Genomic DNA, 18,366 nt, shown 5'->3' with positions numbered 1-18,366 from the left:
GAAGAGTGCCAAGGATGGTTTAACAGATTAAAGATGCAGTGTAACACATACCACAATGATGGAGTAAAAATGCATCATTGTAGTCTAGTACAGCAAGTCTAGATTCTTGCATAGCAGTCAGTTATACAGAAATACACACCTTCCTGTTCTTCTCTCCAAGTTATATATTATATAAACACTGCACACTCATATTTCTCAGTAATATTTTTTGAAAAATCATTTTCATGGCTCAATTGAAAGAACAATGCACTCGAAAGACGAGGGTCATGAGTTCAATTCCCTCCAAAAAATAAATAAAAATCTCTTTAATGGACTGAAACCCCTTTTGGATAAAAGCACACATGTAAATGTCATTTGAAAGAGACTTTGAAACTTGATATATTTAAAGCATTAGCAAAATAATTCAAATTTGTACTTACAAATGTTTTGAAAAAGTTCATAACTGTCTTTTCTGCTGCTTTAATGTCCTCTGATGGATTGTTTTCTTCTGTGACTTCCACAGGACTGGGTTCGAGAGTTTCACCCTCCGGCTCCGGCTCTGGCTCAGGCTGTGTGCTGGTCTTTATGTCCACTGGATCCTATAGACAAATCCAGAGAATTAGCCCTTGGAAATGCGTTACAACCCTTACAGCTGATGTGCAATAGATGCATTGAAATAGGGGCACAATTCCATCCATGCCTCTGCCTACTCGAGTCAGCAGCAACAATCATCCTATTATTAACGCCTGTTTCCCCCCCTCACTCATTGATATTCAGAAATGTGCTGGACTTAAAGTCTGCGTGCTTTATATTACAGTAAAATGTATCATGCTTAAATTATAGTATGTGTTCGGCTTGTTATATTTCACAGACAATCACTTTTAGAGAACTAAATGTTGAACATATCACAGATTTAACTACTCATGATGACTGGTGTACAGTTACAGTAGGTCTTCATTAGTTACTAGATGTTATTTGAATTTCATGCAAATGGAAACCACACAAGAAAAAGACAAAACAAAGACGTACTATGTCTGAGACGGTTACACTACCGATCCATTTTTTTAAATAATTAAGATTTTTTTGATGTTTCTGAAAGAAGTCTCTTCTGCTCACCATGTATTTGATCAAACATTTTGTAAAAAAAAGTCAAATTTAATATGTTAACAATTTTAAAATGTCACTTTTTCCTGTGATGCAAAGCTGAATTTTCAGCATCATCATTCTAATATGCTGATTTGCTGCTCAATTATTATTAGGGTTCAGTTATTAATAATGGCTCTTATTATTATTATTAATGCTTAATACTTTTGTGGAAACCGTGAGTATATTAGAATGATTTTTGAAGGATCATGTGACTCCGAAGAATGATGCTGCAAATTCGGTTTTGCTGAACAAACATTAATTATTAAGAGTTTTGTTTTGTGATTTAGAAATATGCTCACAAAGACTGCATTTATTTTGATCAAAAATACAGTAAAAACAGTAATATTGTGGATTGTATTATTACAATTTAAAGTAAATGTTTTCAGTGTCACATGATCCTTCAGAAATCATTCTAATATGCTCACGGTTTTCAACGTTGATAATATAAGAACCATTATTAATAACTGAGCAACAATAATAATTGAGCAGCAAATCAGCATATTAGAATGATTTCTGAAGGATCATGTGACTGACCATGATGATGCTGGAAAAAAGTACATTTTAAAATGGTAAAATTGCAAAAATATATTACAATTTTACTTTTTAAATCAAATAAATGCAGCCTTGGTGATAAATGCAGCCCCCCCCCCCCCCAAAAAAAAAATCATAATTATTTTTAAATTATGATCGGTAGTTTATATAGAGACAACACAATAATCCAACATGCTAACAATCTTTTAAGTGTTTTTTTGGGGGGGTTTTTGACGTAGTAAGTTTCGACGACACATTCTGGTAGTTAATTTTGTGTTAATCGATGACAAGTAACTTGAGGAAAGGAGCTAGTACGTTTACACTTTGAGTGAATCGCATGCGGTGAGTTTGTCCATGCGGTGCCTTTCTCGTTGAAAGAACATTGTTTGTCGTAACTGACCTTATTCAGACATGTGAACTCATCCGGGCAAACCTCAATTGTGATGTGAATAATGCTTTCATCAGCACATACATCTACACTGAACGGCTTATAGGAAGAGTCTTCTAAAGCCTTAGTGCAAATGGACTTGAGTTGGGAAAGAATTTGAGTAGATTCTGCCGAATTACATTTACATTCTTCTGAACGTCCACTATGGGCAGAGACGTTCGGGGGTCGAGCTGGTTCCTCAATAATCACCCAACTCTCTTCATCTGCCTTTGAGTAAGCAGCGAAGATGATTTCGAAAGAACCAGGGGAAATGTCTTCTTCAGCGACCAGCGCTGGTTCCACAGATGTTGTTAATGGTTCCTCTGCAACGACCAATGTCTCCTTAAAATCGTGCTTTAGAAGTTCTTCTGATTGGCTCACTGTTTCTTGTTCCTGAGTAATCTGCAAGATTTTCTCAACCATATCCGCAGTGTCTTCAGTAACTAGCAATGGCTCCTCAGTTCCAATGACTGGTTCCTCAACAGGAGACGAGACCTCGACAGTATCAACTGCTAAATGTACAACTGAAGACATACTTTGTGCAATAAAACCATCAGCTACTTTCATCAGTTTTTTGGAAATTGGTTCATCAATCAGATGTTTGGTAGCTTCACACATTGGGACGTTCTCACATGCTAATTGTTCCCTTTCATCTGATATTATGCTTTCAACCATTTGAAGAAGTTCCTTGTCTTCTAACAAGGCCTGTTCAGCATCCACAGTCTTAGGTTCTTCATCTTCTGGAACCTTAGCATCAGCCGTTGGTGGTTCTTCAAATTTCAGATGTCCTACATGTATTTCACTGGCTTTTCTTGTAACTGGCTCTTCACTTAGTGGTTCTTCAGCAACAGCTACTGGTTCTTGTTCAGTGTGCAGATCTGGTAGGACCTCCAGGCATGTCACGTCTTCAACATTCGCGCTTGATGACTCCATCGAGATGTTCTTTGTCAGTGAGCTTGGGCTTTTGGGTTGCGCGGGAATAGCGTTGACCAATTGCAATTTGAGCTTCTCCGCAACTTCCTCAAGAATCTCCTTTTGGTCTGAATTAATGAAGACTTTATCCTTTTGGAATGAGAAATTGGTAAATGTGAATCAAAATGCACTAGGTTTTTGCGATTTTACGAGGATTAGTTGTTCCCTGGTAAATGCTCGGCAGAACAATCCAGATATCCATCCAAAAATAACCATGACCTAATGCACAATTTAATACACTCTGAAAAAATGCTGTGTTGTTTCAACCCATGAATGGGTCAAATATGGACAAATCCAACTGTTGGTTTGAATTTTAAAATGAAATGGTTTCACTTTATTTGGATGGTCCCTTTAACACATTCTGTTGACTATAAGTAACGTTACACCTACATGTCTACTAACTCTCCTTAGAGTGTTAGTAGATTATTAATAGACTGGTAGGGTTAGGGTTAGAATAAGTTGACATGTAGTTGCATAGTTACTTATAGTCAGTAGACTGTCTGTTGGAGGACCATCACAATAAAGATATTAATCAGACAGTCTACTAATACTCTAATGATAGTTAGTTGACATGTAGTTGCAAAGTTATAGTCACCAGAATGTTCAAAAGGGACCATCAAAATAAAGTGTTACCAAACTTTTAAACCCAATGGTTGGGTTTGTCCATATTTGACCCAAACTTGGGTTGAAACAACAAAGCATTTTTTAGAGTGTAGAAACACGTGTTCTAATAACATACTAAATCATTCTTTGTTTTATTATGAATCTGCTTTTTTCAAGCTTTTTTTTTACATTCTACATACTATATTTTCCGATGTCAAATAATGATAACACATTAGTTTAGGGTCCAACTGTAAAAACTTATTTTCATGATTTATTTTCACAACTTTTTTTCTTTTGTCAAATCAACTTAGAAAATTAATGTGGTTCAGATAACACAATATTTGGAGTTTCTGTCGATTAAACCAATCTCTGTATTTTTTTATTTCAATGAACTCAAAAATTTAAGGCCACCAAAATTTTAAGGCAACCAGATAACTTAATTGTTTTAAGTTAAACCAGCAACATTTTTTACAGTGTAGTTGCTTATTAGCATGCAAATTATTAGAATATTACTCGGCTGTTTGTTAGTAGTACTTATAAAGCATATGAATTCCTTATTCTGCATGACCATACACTACATCCCTTAATCCTACCCAATACCTAAACTTAACAACTACCTTCCAAAATACTATCGTAGTTATAATTAGTTAATAGTGAGAATTGGACCCTAAACTAAAATGTGACCTAAATCATTTTTCTGTCCAAACTAATAGCAAAACTGATGTGCAATGTGACGAATCATAGAGAACCATTAATATTTTATGTGTAAAATACAACCATGTTTCACTGTGGACGGGGCTACCGGAGAAATCAAGTGGCTGTGAAAATGTAAAGGAGAAATTATACTAAATTAGTAAAATAATAAATGAACAACGTTGCAACTTCTACTTACCAAGTCAAATATCAGATCCACGAGGGCGTCAACTGAATCGTTGCTTTCTAATGCAGGTTTCACGGGTTCACTCTTCTTTTTGAACATTTTACCAAAGAAGTTGGTCACCTCATCTTCACTGGGCTTTGGGACTGTTTTGGGTGGTTCTGCATCTTTTGCGACTGTGGTTTTTTGCTCAGGGGTTGTTTCCACATGTGCGGGTCCGTTGAGTTTACAGCTGTCTACCTCCTCTTTTTTGGGTGGCTTTGGTTCATTTGTGATGGTCACTGGTGGGGGTTCACTCTTTTGCTCCACTGCTGCTGCTTTGCTAGCCACTAGACAAAAGAAAATGAAAGAAATGATGTATGCAATGCACAAGGATAGATAATATCTATGCTGCCTTTAGTTATCAATTTGACTAATAATAAATCATAATACACACCCAGTTCTTATGGCTTAGGCTTTATTTATATCTAGTTTAATGGTCCTGACATTTAAAGGTAACTCTATCTAGTCCCGCCAAAGTTACACAAGCATATTCAACAAGACTGTGCACATGCATCTGCATACTTGAGCAAAGTGTTTCTGGCCTTATTTCTACAAGCATTGTGCAACTTTCATTCTCTCATGCATGCATTTATCTACCACATTCTATGGGATATATATCACTTACATCTAGTAAGTCTGGAAAATGTACTTGTGAGTGCACTTCCCTTCTATAAAGGCTTTGTGAAAGTGTTAGCAACTACAAACTAGCAATGCACACACAACGCAAATTAAACATTGCTTTATCCACCATGCATCTGACTACAACACCCAAAGATTATACAGAGCTTGTACGTGACATGTTCTCGAATGTGGGTTGACTTGCTGAGTTAATCCAAACAATGTAAATGCCTGCAAGTTTAGCTTAACAAGTCTAACTCTTGCAGATCTTTACTTTGAGAGAATATGCGGGGAGATACATTGGTAACACTTTATAGGGTCTAATTTGTTAACATTAGTTAATGCATTAGTTACCAAGAACTGTAACAATGAGCAATATATTTTTACAGCATTTATTAACCTTGTTTACGTTAGTTTATACAAATGTTCATGTTAGTTCAAAGTGCATTAACTAATGTTAACAGATCCAATTTTTGATTTAAAAAAAACGTATTAGTAAATGTTGAGATTGACATTAACTATGAGTGTGATTAATAAATGCTGTTCATTGTTAGTTCATGTTAACTAATACAGTTAACTAATATAATAAATGAAACATTGTAAAGTGTTACCGATACGTTTAGCCACATAAACAAAATAAATGTGCAGTATATAGTATACATACCAAGTTCAGTTCCATCTGGAGTCGGGACTGCATGTCCATTCAGTTCTCCATTCTTCACTTTTTTATCAGCATTTGTCTGGTAATGACATTGTTTAGTTTCATGTTATGTTGTTGTTTGAACCATTGTGCCTCGGTTTAAATATGTAGAGGTGCTTACAAGAGTATTTCAAATGCTGGAAAAGCACCTAAATATAATTTTTTCTTGTATATACATTTAACATAAAAGTATTGATGTTGAAAAGATAAGATAAGGTAATAAATAATAAAACGATATTATATGTCAACTACTCACAAACATTTAATTTACCTTTGGACGTTTTTTCTGAGTTGATTGCTCATTCCCCATCTTCGCTTCAAGTCAGCAACTGAATATCAGCATTGACATTGAAAACAGTTATTGCATATTAATATGAGGAAAATACCCACAATATAATTGTTCCAAGTCTGTTACGTGGGCTGAATTCAATCAGATGATGACTAAAAATCCCACACTGCAGAGAAATGAGTTTTTGTCTTGTATTCAGTACAAATATCTAAGCATTCCTAGATCCAAATGCAATTCCTTAAGAAGCGAAATGACATAAGGTTTCTTATTCTAAGAAGTCTTGTATTCTAAAAAAAAGGGTAACACTTTATTTTAAGGTGACGTTACATGGTACTTAAATAAGTACTAAGTAATATTAATTAAAAACATAAACTTACTGTAGAGTTAGGGTTAGGTTTAGTTACTTGTAATTATGCTCAATTTACTGTTATTACTATAGTAAGTATGCACCGTTTATAGTATGTAGTACCGTTCAACTACGTCACCTTAAAATAAAGTGTTACCAAAAAATGATCAAAATTAAGTGACTTTAAGCTTAAAACAAGAAAATGTCTGCCAAAAATAATTTTACTTTTTTTTTCAAGCATAAATTAATCACTTAATTTTTCTGAAAACAAGACTTAATATTATGAGTAACTTTTCTTCTCAAGTAAATGCATCTTGATTTAAACATGTTTGTACTTGAAAACAAGACTACATTTTTTTTTAGTTTCATTGCAGTGCAATAGGAAAACTAGATCTCTGCAGGGTGGAGTAGCTTCTGACTTGTTTTTGTGAAGGTTGTAGGTTCAATCCCAAAAAGGGATGATAACTAAATATTAAATAATACTTCTAATTATTAAATAACTTAAAATACAATTGAACATACTTAAAAAATATTTGTATTTACCTTTCCACAGTCTTGTGGCCCAAACTGACAATTAGAGTCTGTGTACAGTTTCCAAACCTCGATTAAAGTAATCACCAGCAGTCTGCTATCTGTCAAGCCTGTGTGTGTGTGTACACATATACCTGTCCTAAAAGAGGGTGGGGCTCAAAACTCATTACCTTAATACACTGTGGATGAGACATGGCCTGTGAACCTATTATCCCTGATGAACTCAGCATCTTGTCCTATTGTTTCTCACCAATGAGCTTTTCCACCTAAAAAAAGTGACAGGATTATCACACATGTCAATGATAAGACATCAGACAATATCATCCACTCATTCAAAGAAGTTACCCAGGGAAAGTGTCAAGCTGAACTGAGAACAGTCTGTTTTGTAGGTGTGGTTGGCCCCAAACAGGATGTGTGTAGGATATAATGCAAAAGTTTATTTGCACAGTGTGACTCTCATCCAGGGTTTGAGTACAGAGTACATGATGCCAAGCTTACCAACATAAGCCTTTATTTATTCAATGATTCCTCACTGGCAGAATACATTAAAGAAACATGACATTGTAAGAGTTACGGCGTGAATAATGAGAGAGGCTACAATATTTTGGAGTGGATTTTTCATGATTTCAAAAATGATTTACATGACCAAAAGTTAGCATGATTTTTTTAAAAGAATGTTTTAAGAATATGATGCTAAATATGAAGCGGCACAACTGTTTTCAACAGTGATAAGAAATGTTTCTTGAGCAGTAAATCACCATATTAGAATGATTTCTGAAGGATCATGCACTAAAAAAAACTGGAGTAATGATGCTGAAAATTCAGCTTTGCATCACAGGAATAAATTACGTTTTAAAATACATTCAAATAGAAAACAACTGTTTTAAATTGTAATAAAGTCTCACAATTTGTTTGTGTATTTTCGATCAAATAAATGCAGCCTTGTTGAGCATAAGAAACTTTTGAAAGGTAGTGTAAGTTGACTTAAAAATAATACTAACGGGATAGTTCACCCAGATATTATGAAGAATGATGGTAACCAAAGAGTTGATGGACCCCAAAAAGAAATACTATGGGGCCCATCAACTCTTTGGTTACCATCATTGTTCAAAATATATTCTTTAATGGTCAACAGAAGAAAGAAACTCAAACAGGTTTGGAACAACTTGAGGGCGAGTAAATGATGAGAGAATTTTCATATTGGCAGAAACATTAATCATCATGTCTTCCCCTTTGCTTTAATGACAGCAGAACTGTATGATGATCATGTTCTCCAGCTTGATGTTTCAAAGAGCATCTTGTGCTCTGATGGAAGCAAGAACATTTGACCATCTTAAATATTTCTTCTTTATTTTCACAGTTTTAAAAAATATCAAAACTTCCTGTATTTTTAAGTTTATATTAGATCTAAAACCTTAGATTTTCAAAGGGGTCTCAAGGGGTTTATTGATTGGATTATCTGATCTTTACAGCCTGTTAAACTGATCAATTTAAGCTCGTCATCAAACATACAGAGATTATTTTTTGATGTACTGATGAACCCTGGATTTGCTCCAGACTGTAAAATAAATCCTAAAGTGAAGTACTATCTAAATCCTAAACATTTGTACAATGGATTGCTGTGGACTGTTGGCAAATGGTAGGCTTATGTTTAATGACATGGAAACTATATATTTTGATTTCTAAGGGAAGCATTCAGCAAATATTGATATATGGGATGCATTGCAAATTCATTTAATTAATGAATCAGTATATGGCGGTCAAACGTTTGGAATAATTAAGAATTTTTAATGTTGTGAAAGAAGTCTCTTCTGCTCACCATGACTGCATTTATTTGATGAAAAATACAGTAATATTGCGAAATATTTATTACAATCTAAAGGAACTGTTTTTGACTTTAATATATTTTAAACTGTAATTTATTCCTGTGATGTAAAGATGAATTTTCAGCGTCATTACTTCAGTCTTCAGTGTCACATGATCCTTCAGAAATCATTCTAATATGATGATTTGATGCTCAAGAAACTGCTTCATATTTTTATGGAAACCGTAATGAACTACCATTTAAAAGTTTGGACTAGGCAAGAACTTAAAAAAAACTAAATTAATTGTATTCAACAAGGATGCATTCAATTGATTTAAGTGACAGTAAAGATATTTATAATATTTCAAAAGATTTCAAATAAATGCGGTTCTTTTGAACTTTTATTCATCAAAGAACCATGGAAAAAATGTGTCAGTTTCCACAAAAATATTAAGCAGTGAAAACCTTTTTTTTTTTTTTAAATCCTTTAAAAATAATTTAGCACTTTTTGAGCACATTTTAATATATATATATATTTATAACAGTTATTTTAAAATGTAATAATACCCTATTTCACAATATTACTGCTTTTACTGTACTTTTGATCAAACAAATGCAGCGCTGGTGAGAATAAGAGACTTCTTTCAAAAACATAAAAAAATCGTAATTATTCCAAATTTTTGACAAAACTTTTAATTGATTAACAGACACAATTTGTAATAATGTAATAACAGATTTTGACAATGATTCTCTCGACTGTTGGAAAGTGGAAGAATACTAATTGACATGAAGAAAATATTATCTTTGCAAACAGCAGCAAATATCAAGTTTACTGTATTAATTCAGTGATATAATTACATGGCAAATGCATTTCATTGTGATCCCCTATACTTATTCTTGGCGCAGCCTTTTTCTTGAGTGTTTTATCATAAATGACCAATCTACTTGACCTTTAAGATATTTTTCTCGACATAATATTAATTCTTTTCATTGCACAAACATAAATGCATACAGTGATTGTCTCCCACATACGGGCCCAGTCAGGCCGTCTTATTCACTCTCCATTCCCCTGACTGTAAATGCAACTATTTGATTCACATGTGGTTGTTTGAGCTGAGGAATCCTATCGCTTTGCCAAAGTGCACTGTAAACCCTTTAACATCTCATGAAATAAATGTCAAACAAAACACTAACATGTACAGTGCACTGTGCTTTTCCTATTCAACAGAAAGCATGACAACGAACAAAGGAGTAGATCCGCAGAGGGTGAGATTTTGTCATGTAAGCGCCGTTCATGGATACAGAGTCACATTGTAAATGTACACACCGGGGGCGAAAAGCAAATTCCTTTGTGGTCACTGTGAACTTGATCTGCCACCATGAAATGAATTCTTGCGACAGGCAAACAGGGAAAAAGGTTGCACAGAATGCAATGGATTTATCATAGTTTTCATCGAATTATACTTTGGTGGTCATTGATACTCTAATTATAGCTATTAAAAAGAATCATAAACGAATAGTAATGATAGTAAGGTTGGGAAAAGGGGGGGATTGTATATTATCTTAATATTTGTCTTTGGGTGTAACACTGTTTACAAAAAGGATGTTCAAGGAGCTTCAAGAAGCACTAGCAACCACAGTGAGTTTGTTCAGTCAGGTTGTGTCATTATGTTAACTATATATTCAACAGCTTGACTGTTTTACTTGGTTACCACTGAAACATTGGACACTCGACCACATCCTTAAGCTGATAGAGACCGTTCACCCCCAAAATTTTTTTTTACAAAAATCTGTCATCATTTTCTCTCATCATTTCTTAAAAACACAACAGAAGATATTCTGTGATCCTTTGAAGTTCAGTTTTTCTGCTTAGCAATGCAAAGATTGAATTGTTTCGGAAAATGTATTATAATACCTATAGGTAAAAGCATATAGGAAATCCCCAAATACATAAATAAATAATCATCCATTTTAAAATGACCCACAACATGAGCAAAAAAATTAGCACAACAAAGACAGACTTTAAAATAATCTAGACAGTTAAAGTCAGTTATAAGGATGGATTCTTATGAGAATGGTTAAGCTGAATGTAAATATAAATGTTTCAGCTATGCCACTTTTGGCTCTGTGGATTTTTAGAAAGTAGCTAAACAAGCCTACAGGCCAACAACAACATTTGGAAATAACAGCTGTAATTTGAGTTCTCAGTTCTGAAACACTGAGGGAAGATCATTTTCACACAGTAACTCTTTGATACTAAACTTTTAAAAATTTGTGATAGGCTTTTTTGGTTTTTGGATATGGCTAAATCTACAGGGCCAAAAAAAAAGTGGATAAAAAGTTCATAAAAAAGAAACCCGGGGGCATAAAAGTAACTTTTTACTGTAAAATCATCAAGTATTTCATGTCTGTGTGGAAATAAGTCTACTACTGTCCTAGGCTACTGTGTAAGTCGAGTTAGGAAAATCCTAACCACAAAGAAACAACGGATTATAAAAAACAAAACAAAAAAACAACGGATTATAAAAAAAAAAATAAAAAAATAAAAAAAACTCATTGAGGTTTGCATTTCGTTTAAGTCAGTTATTGCAGTAAAACATTATACTTCATGCTCCCTCTGTCAAAAGTAGCTACCACATCTTTGAAACGGCAACAGAAGCACCACCGACTGTCCCGAGCAAGCAATAAATGTATGAATACCCACGTGCTCCAGTCCGCCGCCGTCCACGCGCGTGCACGCAGTCCGCTTCCGGTTCAAAGATGGCAGCCACCATGAAGAAAGGAGTGGTATGTGTTCACATTTCTTTTACTGTCTATGGTTCACATTAACTGCCTTCTGTCCAGATTTACGACGTGTTAGTGATGCAGACATATCTAAAACGGCACACGAAACAGTTAACGTTAGTTGTGGGACGCTGGAGAGTATATATTTCCATCTGCTAAATGGCTAACGTCACATTATTCATGATTGTCTGGCATTGACGTTGATTCTTATTATTTAAGTTTACGTTCATCGTTCTGCTGTAATAGCTGTACATTTTCTTTGAGCTCATATGCTTTTCGTTAGGTCATAAAGTCAATATCTACTTATGACACTGTATGCTAAAGTTACAGCTTTATTATCTTTATTTGAAAATATAGATATTTCTAGATAGAATTGCATAGAATCGTACACACACCAAGCTACTGTTTTATGTTACGTGGAGTTAATTGCCGACTGATTTTTACATCATATATTTTCCATCAAGTGTAATGTCATTATTTAATGTCGTAAAAATGTAATTTAATGTCACGTCATGTGTTTACAGATAAAGCATAGGAAGAAAATTATTGCACGGCATTATTTATATATTTATTTTGCTCTTTATAATTGTTTTTTAATATAAAGAACAGACGGTTTTGTTTATGGTGGAATAAATGTGATTAATAATACACAGTTTTGATTACAAATATGTGTTGAATCATAACAGGCAGCTGAAGATGTCAATGTAACATTTGAAGACCAGCAAAAGATAAACAAGTTTGCCAGAAATACAAATCGGATGTCTGAATTGAAAGATGAAATCGAGGCCAAAAAGGTAAATAGACTGTTTGATTTTGATTAGTGGTGCTAAATTGATTAATCACATCTAACATACAAGTGTGTGTATATGTCTGTGTATACTGTATATACACGACACATTTGTATATGTGTGTGTGAGTGAGTGTATGTATATATACAGACATGCACAGTGCACACACACATGTATATAATATATATATAAATATAATAATATACTCAAACATATTGTGTAAAAACAAACTTTTATGTTAAGATGCAATTAATCAATTTGATGGCATTAATTCTTATACAGTTTAGACTGCATTTTTTTCCAGGTGCTGATCTTTTTTCCTTTTTTTTTGTTGTAGAAATCCTTACAGAATTTAGAGGATGCCAGTGAAGACCTCATGATGTGTGAGGACGATGCTATGCTGATCCCATATCAGATCGGAGACGTGTTCATCAGTCACTCTCAAGAAGAGACGCAGGAAATGCTGGAGGCAGCAAAGGTGACTTGACCCATACCATACCAAACCATGAGCCTTCACTCAAGCCGTGTGTGTTTATACGTGTCCCACAGAGCGAGTCAGGCGTACACATTCTGGTCCGTAGACTCTGTAAAACTTGGTGTTTTGTAGCCTATAGTAAATAAAGATCTGGAATGGAAATGTTATAGGTTCAAATCTCATGAGAGTCGATTCCATGAACTACAATCATTGTGTCTTCAAATCAAGACTTAACCTCGGGTTCTTGCAGGAGAATGTAAATACTTAGGTCTACTGATCATGAAACTGTATTATACATTATTTTCATATCATCTAGCTGGTTTCCCTTGCATACTTGCAGCAAGTCGAGTACAAAACAACCTAAAATTGGTAGATAATCTTGATGTTGTTGGAGAACCGATGATTTAAAAAAAAAAAAAACCAACTGACTCGATGCATTTTTCAGAGATGTTAGAAGATATTTTCTTTATTGCTTTGCACAACCAATTTTTACTTGCTTGCCGAGTGTTCAATTTGAATCCTGTTTTTAGCGCTCAACATTTCCGTACTGATATTGTGGTATCCACAGGAAGCTCTGCAGGATGAGATCAAAGCTCTGGAGGGTCGTGTGTCATCCATACAGGTGGTCCTTGGAGATTTGAAGATTCAACTATATGCCAAGTTTGGAAACAACATCAATCTAGAGGCAGAAGAGAGCTGAAACCTCAAGCTTGTGGACTTGACCTCACAGACTCTCAGTCTCCAACAGGATATGACATTTCTACTCTATAAAACAAGTTCTTCTCGCCCTGTTCACTCTGCTGATGTTTGTTGCATTTCACATGTTGTTATGTTTAGTGTATTATCTGAGCTATTGCATGCAGGTGGTTTGGAGGCTGGATAAGAGGCACTGATGTAAAAAATAATAATAAAAAAAGCAAAACATTTACATTGTTTCATTTTTGTCAGTGGATGTTTCTTATTGGCATGATTGAATAGACCTAGCATAGTAGTTAAAGTTTTGAGCTGGTAATGGGAAGGTCGCAGGTTCTAATCCTTCACGTTTCAGCTCATAAATACACAGTGCCCTTGATACAGACAGACATTTATCCTCAGGTCATGATAGTGTAATAAGTGTACTGTGAGTTGCTTTGGATAAGTCAGCTAAATGACATAGAGTAGTAAAACCCAAGGTAATTTATTTACCGTTTAAATGTATTTTATTTAGGGCAGTCAAATGATTAATCGTGATTAATCACATCCAAAATAAAAGTATTTTTTTACATAATATATGTGGGTGCATTGTGTATAATTATTTTATATATATAAATACACAAACATGCTTGTATATATTTAAGAAATATATTCATGTATATACTGTATATAGATTTATATATCATTTATATTATATATAAATATTTTATATATAAATTATATTTTTTTCTTAAATATACATCCATGTGTGTGTATTTATATATATATACAAAATAATTATACACAGTGCACCCACATCATTTGACAGCCCTAATTTTATTTATTTTTTTATATTTAAAGGGTTAGTTCACCCAAAAATTCTTTCATTAAAGGGATACTCCACTTTTTTTGGAAATAGGCTCATTTTACAACTCCCCCAGAGTTAAACTGTTGAGTTTTACCGTTTTTGAATCCATTCAGCTGATCTCCGGTTCTGGCGGTACCACTTTTAGCATAGCTTAGCATACATCATTGAAGTGGACAAGACCATTAGCATTTCTAAAAAAAAAATGACCAAAGAGTTTCGATATTTTTCCTATTTAAAAATGACCAAAGAGTTTCGATATTTTTCCTATTTAAAACTTGACTCTTCTGTAGTTACATCGTGCACTAAGACCGACGGAAAATGTAAAGTTGCGATTTTCTAGGCTGATATGGCTAGGAACTATACTCTCATTCCTGCGTAATAATCAAGAAACTTTACTGCCGTACCATGAGCGCAGCAGGCGTAATGATATGACGCAGCGCCTGAAAATAGTTCCGTTGTGTTGATGGAAGGTAGCGCTGCGTCATATCATTACGCCTGCTGCGCTCATGGTACGGCAGTAAAGTTTCTTAATTATTACCAAAGTCCTTTTAGGCAAGTCATGCCACTCGGCCGCCATCTTGGCAACGCCTCAGGGCAGCTATTTCATTCAGACTAACAAGACCAGGCTCCTATCTAAATGAATGGGCAGAGAGTCAGAACTGCAGTTTCACTGGTCACCGGGACATAAAAACTGCATGTATAGAAACAGCAGTAAAATATGATAAAAATCGCTGAAAAAGTTTGATGACTTTGCCCCAAAATAAGGTTTAAAACACCTTTTTCCCCACAGGTTATACTTTTACTACGCATGCGCAAGGGTTCTCTCCCTCTCTCTCGTGCGCGCGCTACACAGTTTGAAGCACAGTATGTGCGGGCTCTTGCTCGCTCGCTCTAGATTCCGGGAGATTTGAACTAATTTGCGGGCATCAGGGAGCCGCTATCAATCTGCGGGAGACTTCTGAAGTCTGATATTACACAACGCACACATACACGGCATATCAAATCTGCCGCCTTTTCAAACAGTAGCGTATTTTCCGCTGTCGCAAACCTCAACTGTGCGCATGCGTCAGTGGAACCAGACGATAGGCTCAAATGTTTCCCGGCTTGACTGTTAAAAGCAGACGATTGGCTTTCCAGCGGGAGGGGCGGGACATGTGCATACAACCGCCATATTTGGCGTTACGGGTTTTCCCTATATAGTTGTATTAAGGATTGATGAAGTGGCATGTCTCTATATAAATAGTCTCTGTTATTACGCAGGAATGAGAGTATAGTTCCTAGCCATATCAGCCTAGAAAATCGCAACTTTACATTTTCCGTCGGTCTTAGTGCACGATGTAACTACAGAAGAGTCAAGTTTTAAATAGGAAAAATATCGAAAATCTTTGGTCATTTTTTTTTGAGAAATACTAATGGTCTTGTCCACTTCAATGATGTATGCTAAGCTATGCTAAAAGTGGTACCGCCAGAACCGGAGATCGGCTGAATGGATTCAAAAACGGTAAAACTCAACAGTTTAACTCTGGGGGAGTTGTAAAATGAGCCTATTTCCAAAAAAAGTGGAGTATCCCTTTAATAACTCACCCTCGTGTCGTTCCAAACCCGCAAGACTTTCGTTCATCTTAACAAAACAACTGAAGATCTTTTTGATGAAATCTGAGAGCTTTCTGTCCCTCTATTGTCAGCCTATATACACAACTACCACTTTCCAAATTTCAGTCCAAACAGATTGAATTTAGGCTTTTATTAACATATAAACATTGATCAGCGAACATAAACAGAAGCTCAACCGTACCGGACTTATTTTAAAAACATAAAAAAAAACTTTTGAATGGTGTATTTCAAATTATTTTAATTGTTAAATAGTGGGATACATTAAAAAAAAAACATTTTATGCTAATAGTAATTATTAGGGCTGTCAAACGATTAATCGCATCCAAAATTAAAAGTTTGTGTTTACATAATATATGTGTGTGTACTGTGTATAATTATTTTGTATATAAATGCACACATGTATATATTTAAGAAAAATATGTTATTTATATATAAAATGTTTATATTTATATAAAATATACATTATATATAGGCTACATTCAGTCTATATACAGTATATACATGCAAATATTTCTTAAATACACATGCATGTGTGGGTATTTATGTATTAAAAATAATTATACACAGTACAGTACACACACATATAGTATGTAAACACAAACTTTTATTTTGGATGCGATTAATCGCGATTAATCGTTTGACAGCCCTAGTGATTATATGTAAATTTACATTTTATTCAGCAGATGATTTTATCCTATGCATTTATAGATCCAAATGAGTGCAAATTAGAAAACATTAAATTTGAGTGCTAAAATAGAGCATTTGTTTTAAATTTTTTTGCGTTTCTATAGGCTTAAAGCTAAATGTTTGAACTTGCGACCCCCCAGTAATGTAACCGCTGAGCTGAAGCTATGAATGACAGCGCTTCTCTAATTCCTCATTGACAGTTTGTGCAATTAGCAAGATGCTATCTAACTCTTAAGTCTTACAATGAGAAATAAATGCCTTTAATTTAGCAGAATTTAGGATGCAAATGGTTAAAAGTCTTCAGAATTCAGGGGCTTCCAAAAAGCTTGGAATTTATCTCAATATCAGAGATGAATAATAAGTTATTCATATGTTGTATTGATTTTCGGCAGGGCATTAAAGAACACATCAGTTGGACTCTGGTAAGGAATAAGGGATTTTATATTTTAGTGTATACAAAAAGCCACATTGGGCATTAAAAAGCTGTGACCCTCATATTTGCAAAATCTATTTCTGTATTTGTTTTAGAGAGGATATCATATTTAATCAGACCTGCATGATTTGTACATGCATGGTGAGTTCTGCAATAAGTATAATTGTGACTGATGATAGAGTAAGCAGTCACTCCAGGGCAGATCTGTGCTGATTGAGTGTGCAGCTGTTGTGAGATGGAGTGATTGTACTGGTCTAATTAAAGCGAGAGTGTGAGAGTGGCCTGACCCTGATGATAAAATATCAGATTCATAAATGGCTTTGGTGGCCGAAACCTGGAGAATCCAGATCTCAATTAAGCAGTTCCTCATTCTGCATTCAGTGCACATCACAGCTCTTATTTCACACGCAGCCTCTTCTTCCTTATTCCATTCCTTTCTTCTTTATTTCATTCTTTCTTTCCTGTGCTTCCTTCTTCCTCCCATTTCTTCATGCATGCCCTTTCTTCCTCTCCCCTTCATTTCCTTTCTTACCTTCTTCCTTTGTTTCCTTCCTTGCTTTTTATAGTTTTTTTTTTCTTCCATCATTTCCTTCCTCTTCTTGTTTCATTATTCCTTAATTTTCTGCTCTGCCTTCTTTCCTTTCCTTCCTTCATTCATGTACAGTCTTCCTTTCCTCCTTTCTTAATTTTTTTCCCCCTTCATTTCCATAATGTTCTTGTTTCTGTATTCCTTCATTTCATGCTCTCCCTTCGTTTTTTCCTTATTGGCTGTTTTATTCCCTTCCTTCCTTGATATCTCTCTCTGTATTCTCTTTCATATCCCTTCCTTTCTTGTTTCTTAATTTCCTGCTTTCCCTTCGTTCTTCCCTCATTGTGTTCCTTCATTTCTCCTTTCTGCTATATTTCCTTCTTTTTCTTCCTTGATTTCCTTGTACCTTCATTTCATTCCTTTTCTTGTTTTCCTCCCTCCTTCATTCTCTTTATTTTCTTTCTTTCTTCATTTACATAATTTTCTTGTTTTATTCCTTCATTTTCTCCTCTCCCTTCTTTCCTCCTTTCTGCATTGCTTCCTATTTTCCTTAATATCTGTTTTATCCTTCCTTCTTCCTTCCCTCCCTTTCTTCGTTCATGTACTCTCTTACTTTCCTTCTTTCTTCCTTTCCTTTCCCCCTTCCTTTTC

General features: G+C 34.8%; 2 protein-coding genes across 2 annotated transcripts in view; one reads left to right on the top strand and one right to left on the bottom strand.

Annotated features, from left to right (window-relative positions):
* bcas1 (brain enriched myelin associated protein 1) overlaps positions 1–7,366 on the bottom strand; it is a 17,129-nt gene extending 9,763 nt beyond the window's left edge. Inside the window, exons 1-7 of the mRNA XM_056257888.1 lie at positions 7,232–7,366; positions 6,167–6,224; positions 5,860–5,935; positions 4,515–4,864; positions 2,645–3,172; positions 2,057–2,311; positions 420–578 (exon numbers count right to left, since the gene is read on the bottom strand). Coding sequence (XP_056113863.1) covers positions 420–578; positions 2,057–2,311; positions 2,645–3,172; positions 4,515–4,864; positions 5,860–5,935; positions 6,167–6,205 — 1,407 coding nt within the window. The 5' untranslated portion in view covers positions 6,206–6,224; positions 7,232–7,366. The remainder of the gene's footprint in view (positions 1–419; positions 579–2,056; positions 2,312–2,644; positions 3,173–4,514; positions 4,865–5,859; positions 5,936–6,166; positions 6,225–7,231) is intronic.
* A 4,212-nt stretch (positions 7,367–11,578) lies between these two features.
* On the top strand, positions 11,579–13,840 carry pfdn4 (prefoldin subunit 4). The gene is made up of 4 exons (XM_056257883.1): positions 11,579–11,652; positions 12,336–12,443; positions 12,775–12,915; positions 13,481–13,840. Exons 1-4 carry the CDS (start codon positions 11,626–11,628, stop codon positions 13,610–13,612), a joined length of 408 nt encoding a protein of 135 aa, XP_056113858.1. The 5' UTR covers positions 11,579–11,625; the 3' UTR covers positions 13,613–13,840.
* Positions 13,841–18,366: the final 4,526 nt, after the last annotated feature.

Source organism: Rhinichthys klamathensis, unplaced genomic scaffold (assembly GCF_029890125.1).
Source record: "Rhinichthys klamathensis goyatoka isolate OS25496 unplaced genomic scaffold, OSU_Roscu_1.1 h1tg000147l_1, whole genome shotgun sequence".
NCBI classification, from domain to species: Eukaryota; Metazoa; Chordata; class Actinopteri; order Cypriniformes; family Leuciscidae; genus Rhinichthys; species Rhinichthys klamathensis.
The sequence above is the reverse complement of the archived record's forward strand: the minus strand, read 5'-3'. Positions and strand labels throughout refer to the sequence as shown.

Bases quoted from the DNA above. Each gene is read 5' to 3' on its own strand.
- pfdn4 (XM_056257883.1), top strand. From the start codon at position 11,626: ATGGCAGCCACCATGAAGAAAGGAGTG. The intron at 12,444-12,774 runs GTAAATAGACTG...TTTTTGTTGTAG, and splicing joins ATGAAATCGAGGCCAAAAAG to AAATCCTTACAGAATTTAGA. The intron at 12,916-13,480 runs GTGACTTGACCC...TGGTATCCACAG, and splicing joins AAATGCTGGAGGCAGCAAAG to GAAGCTCTGCAGGATGAGAT.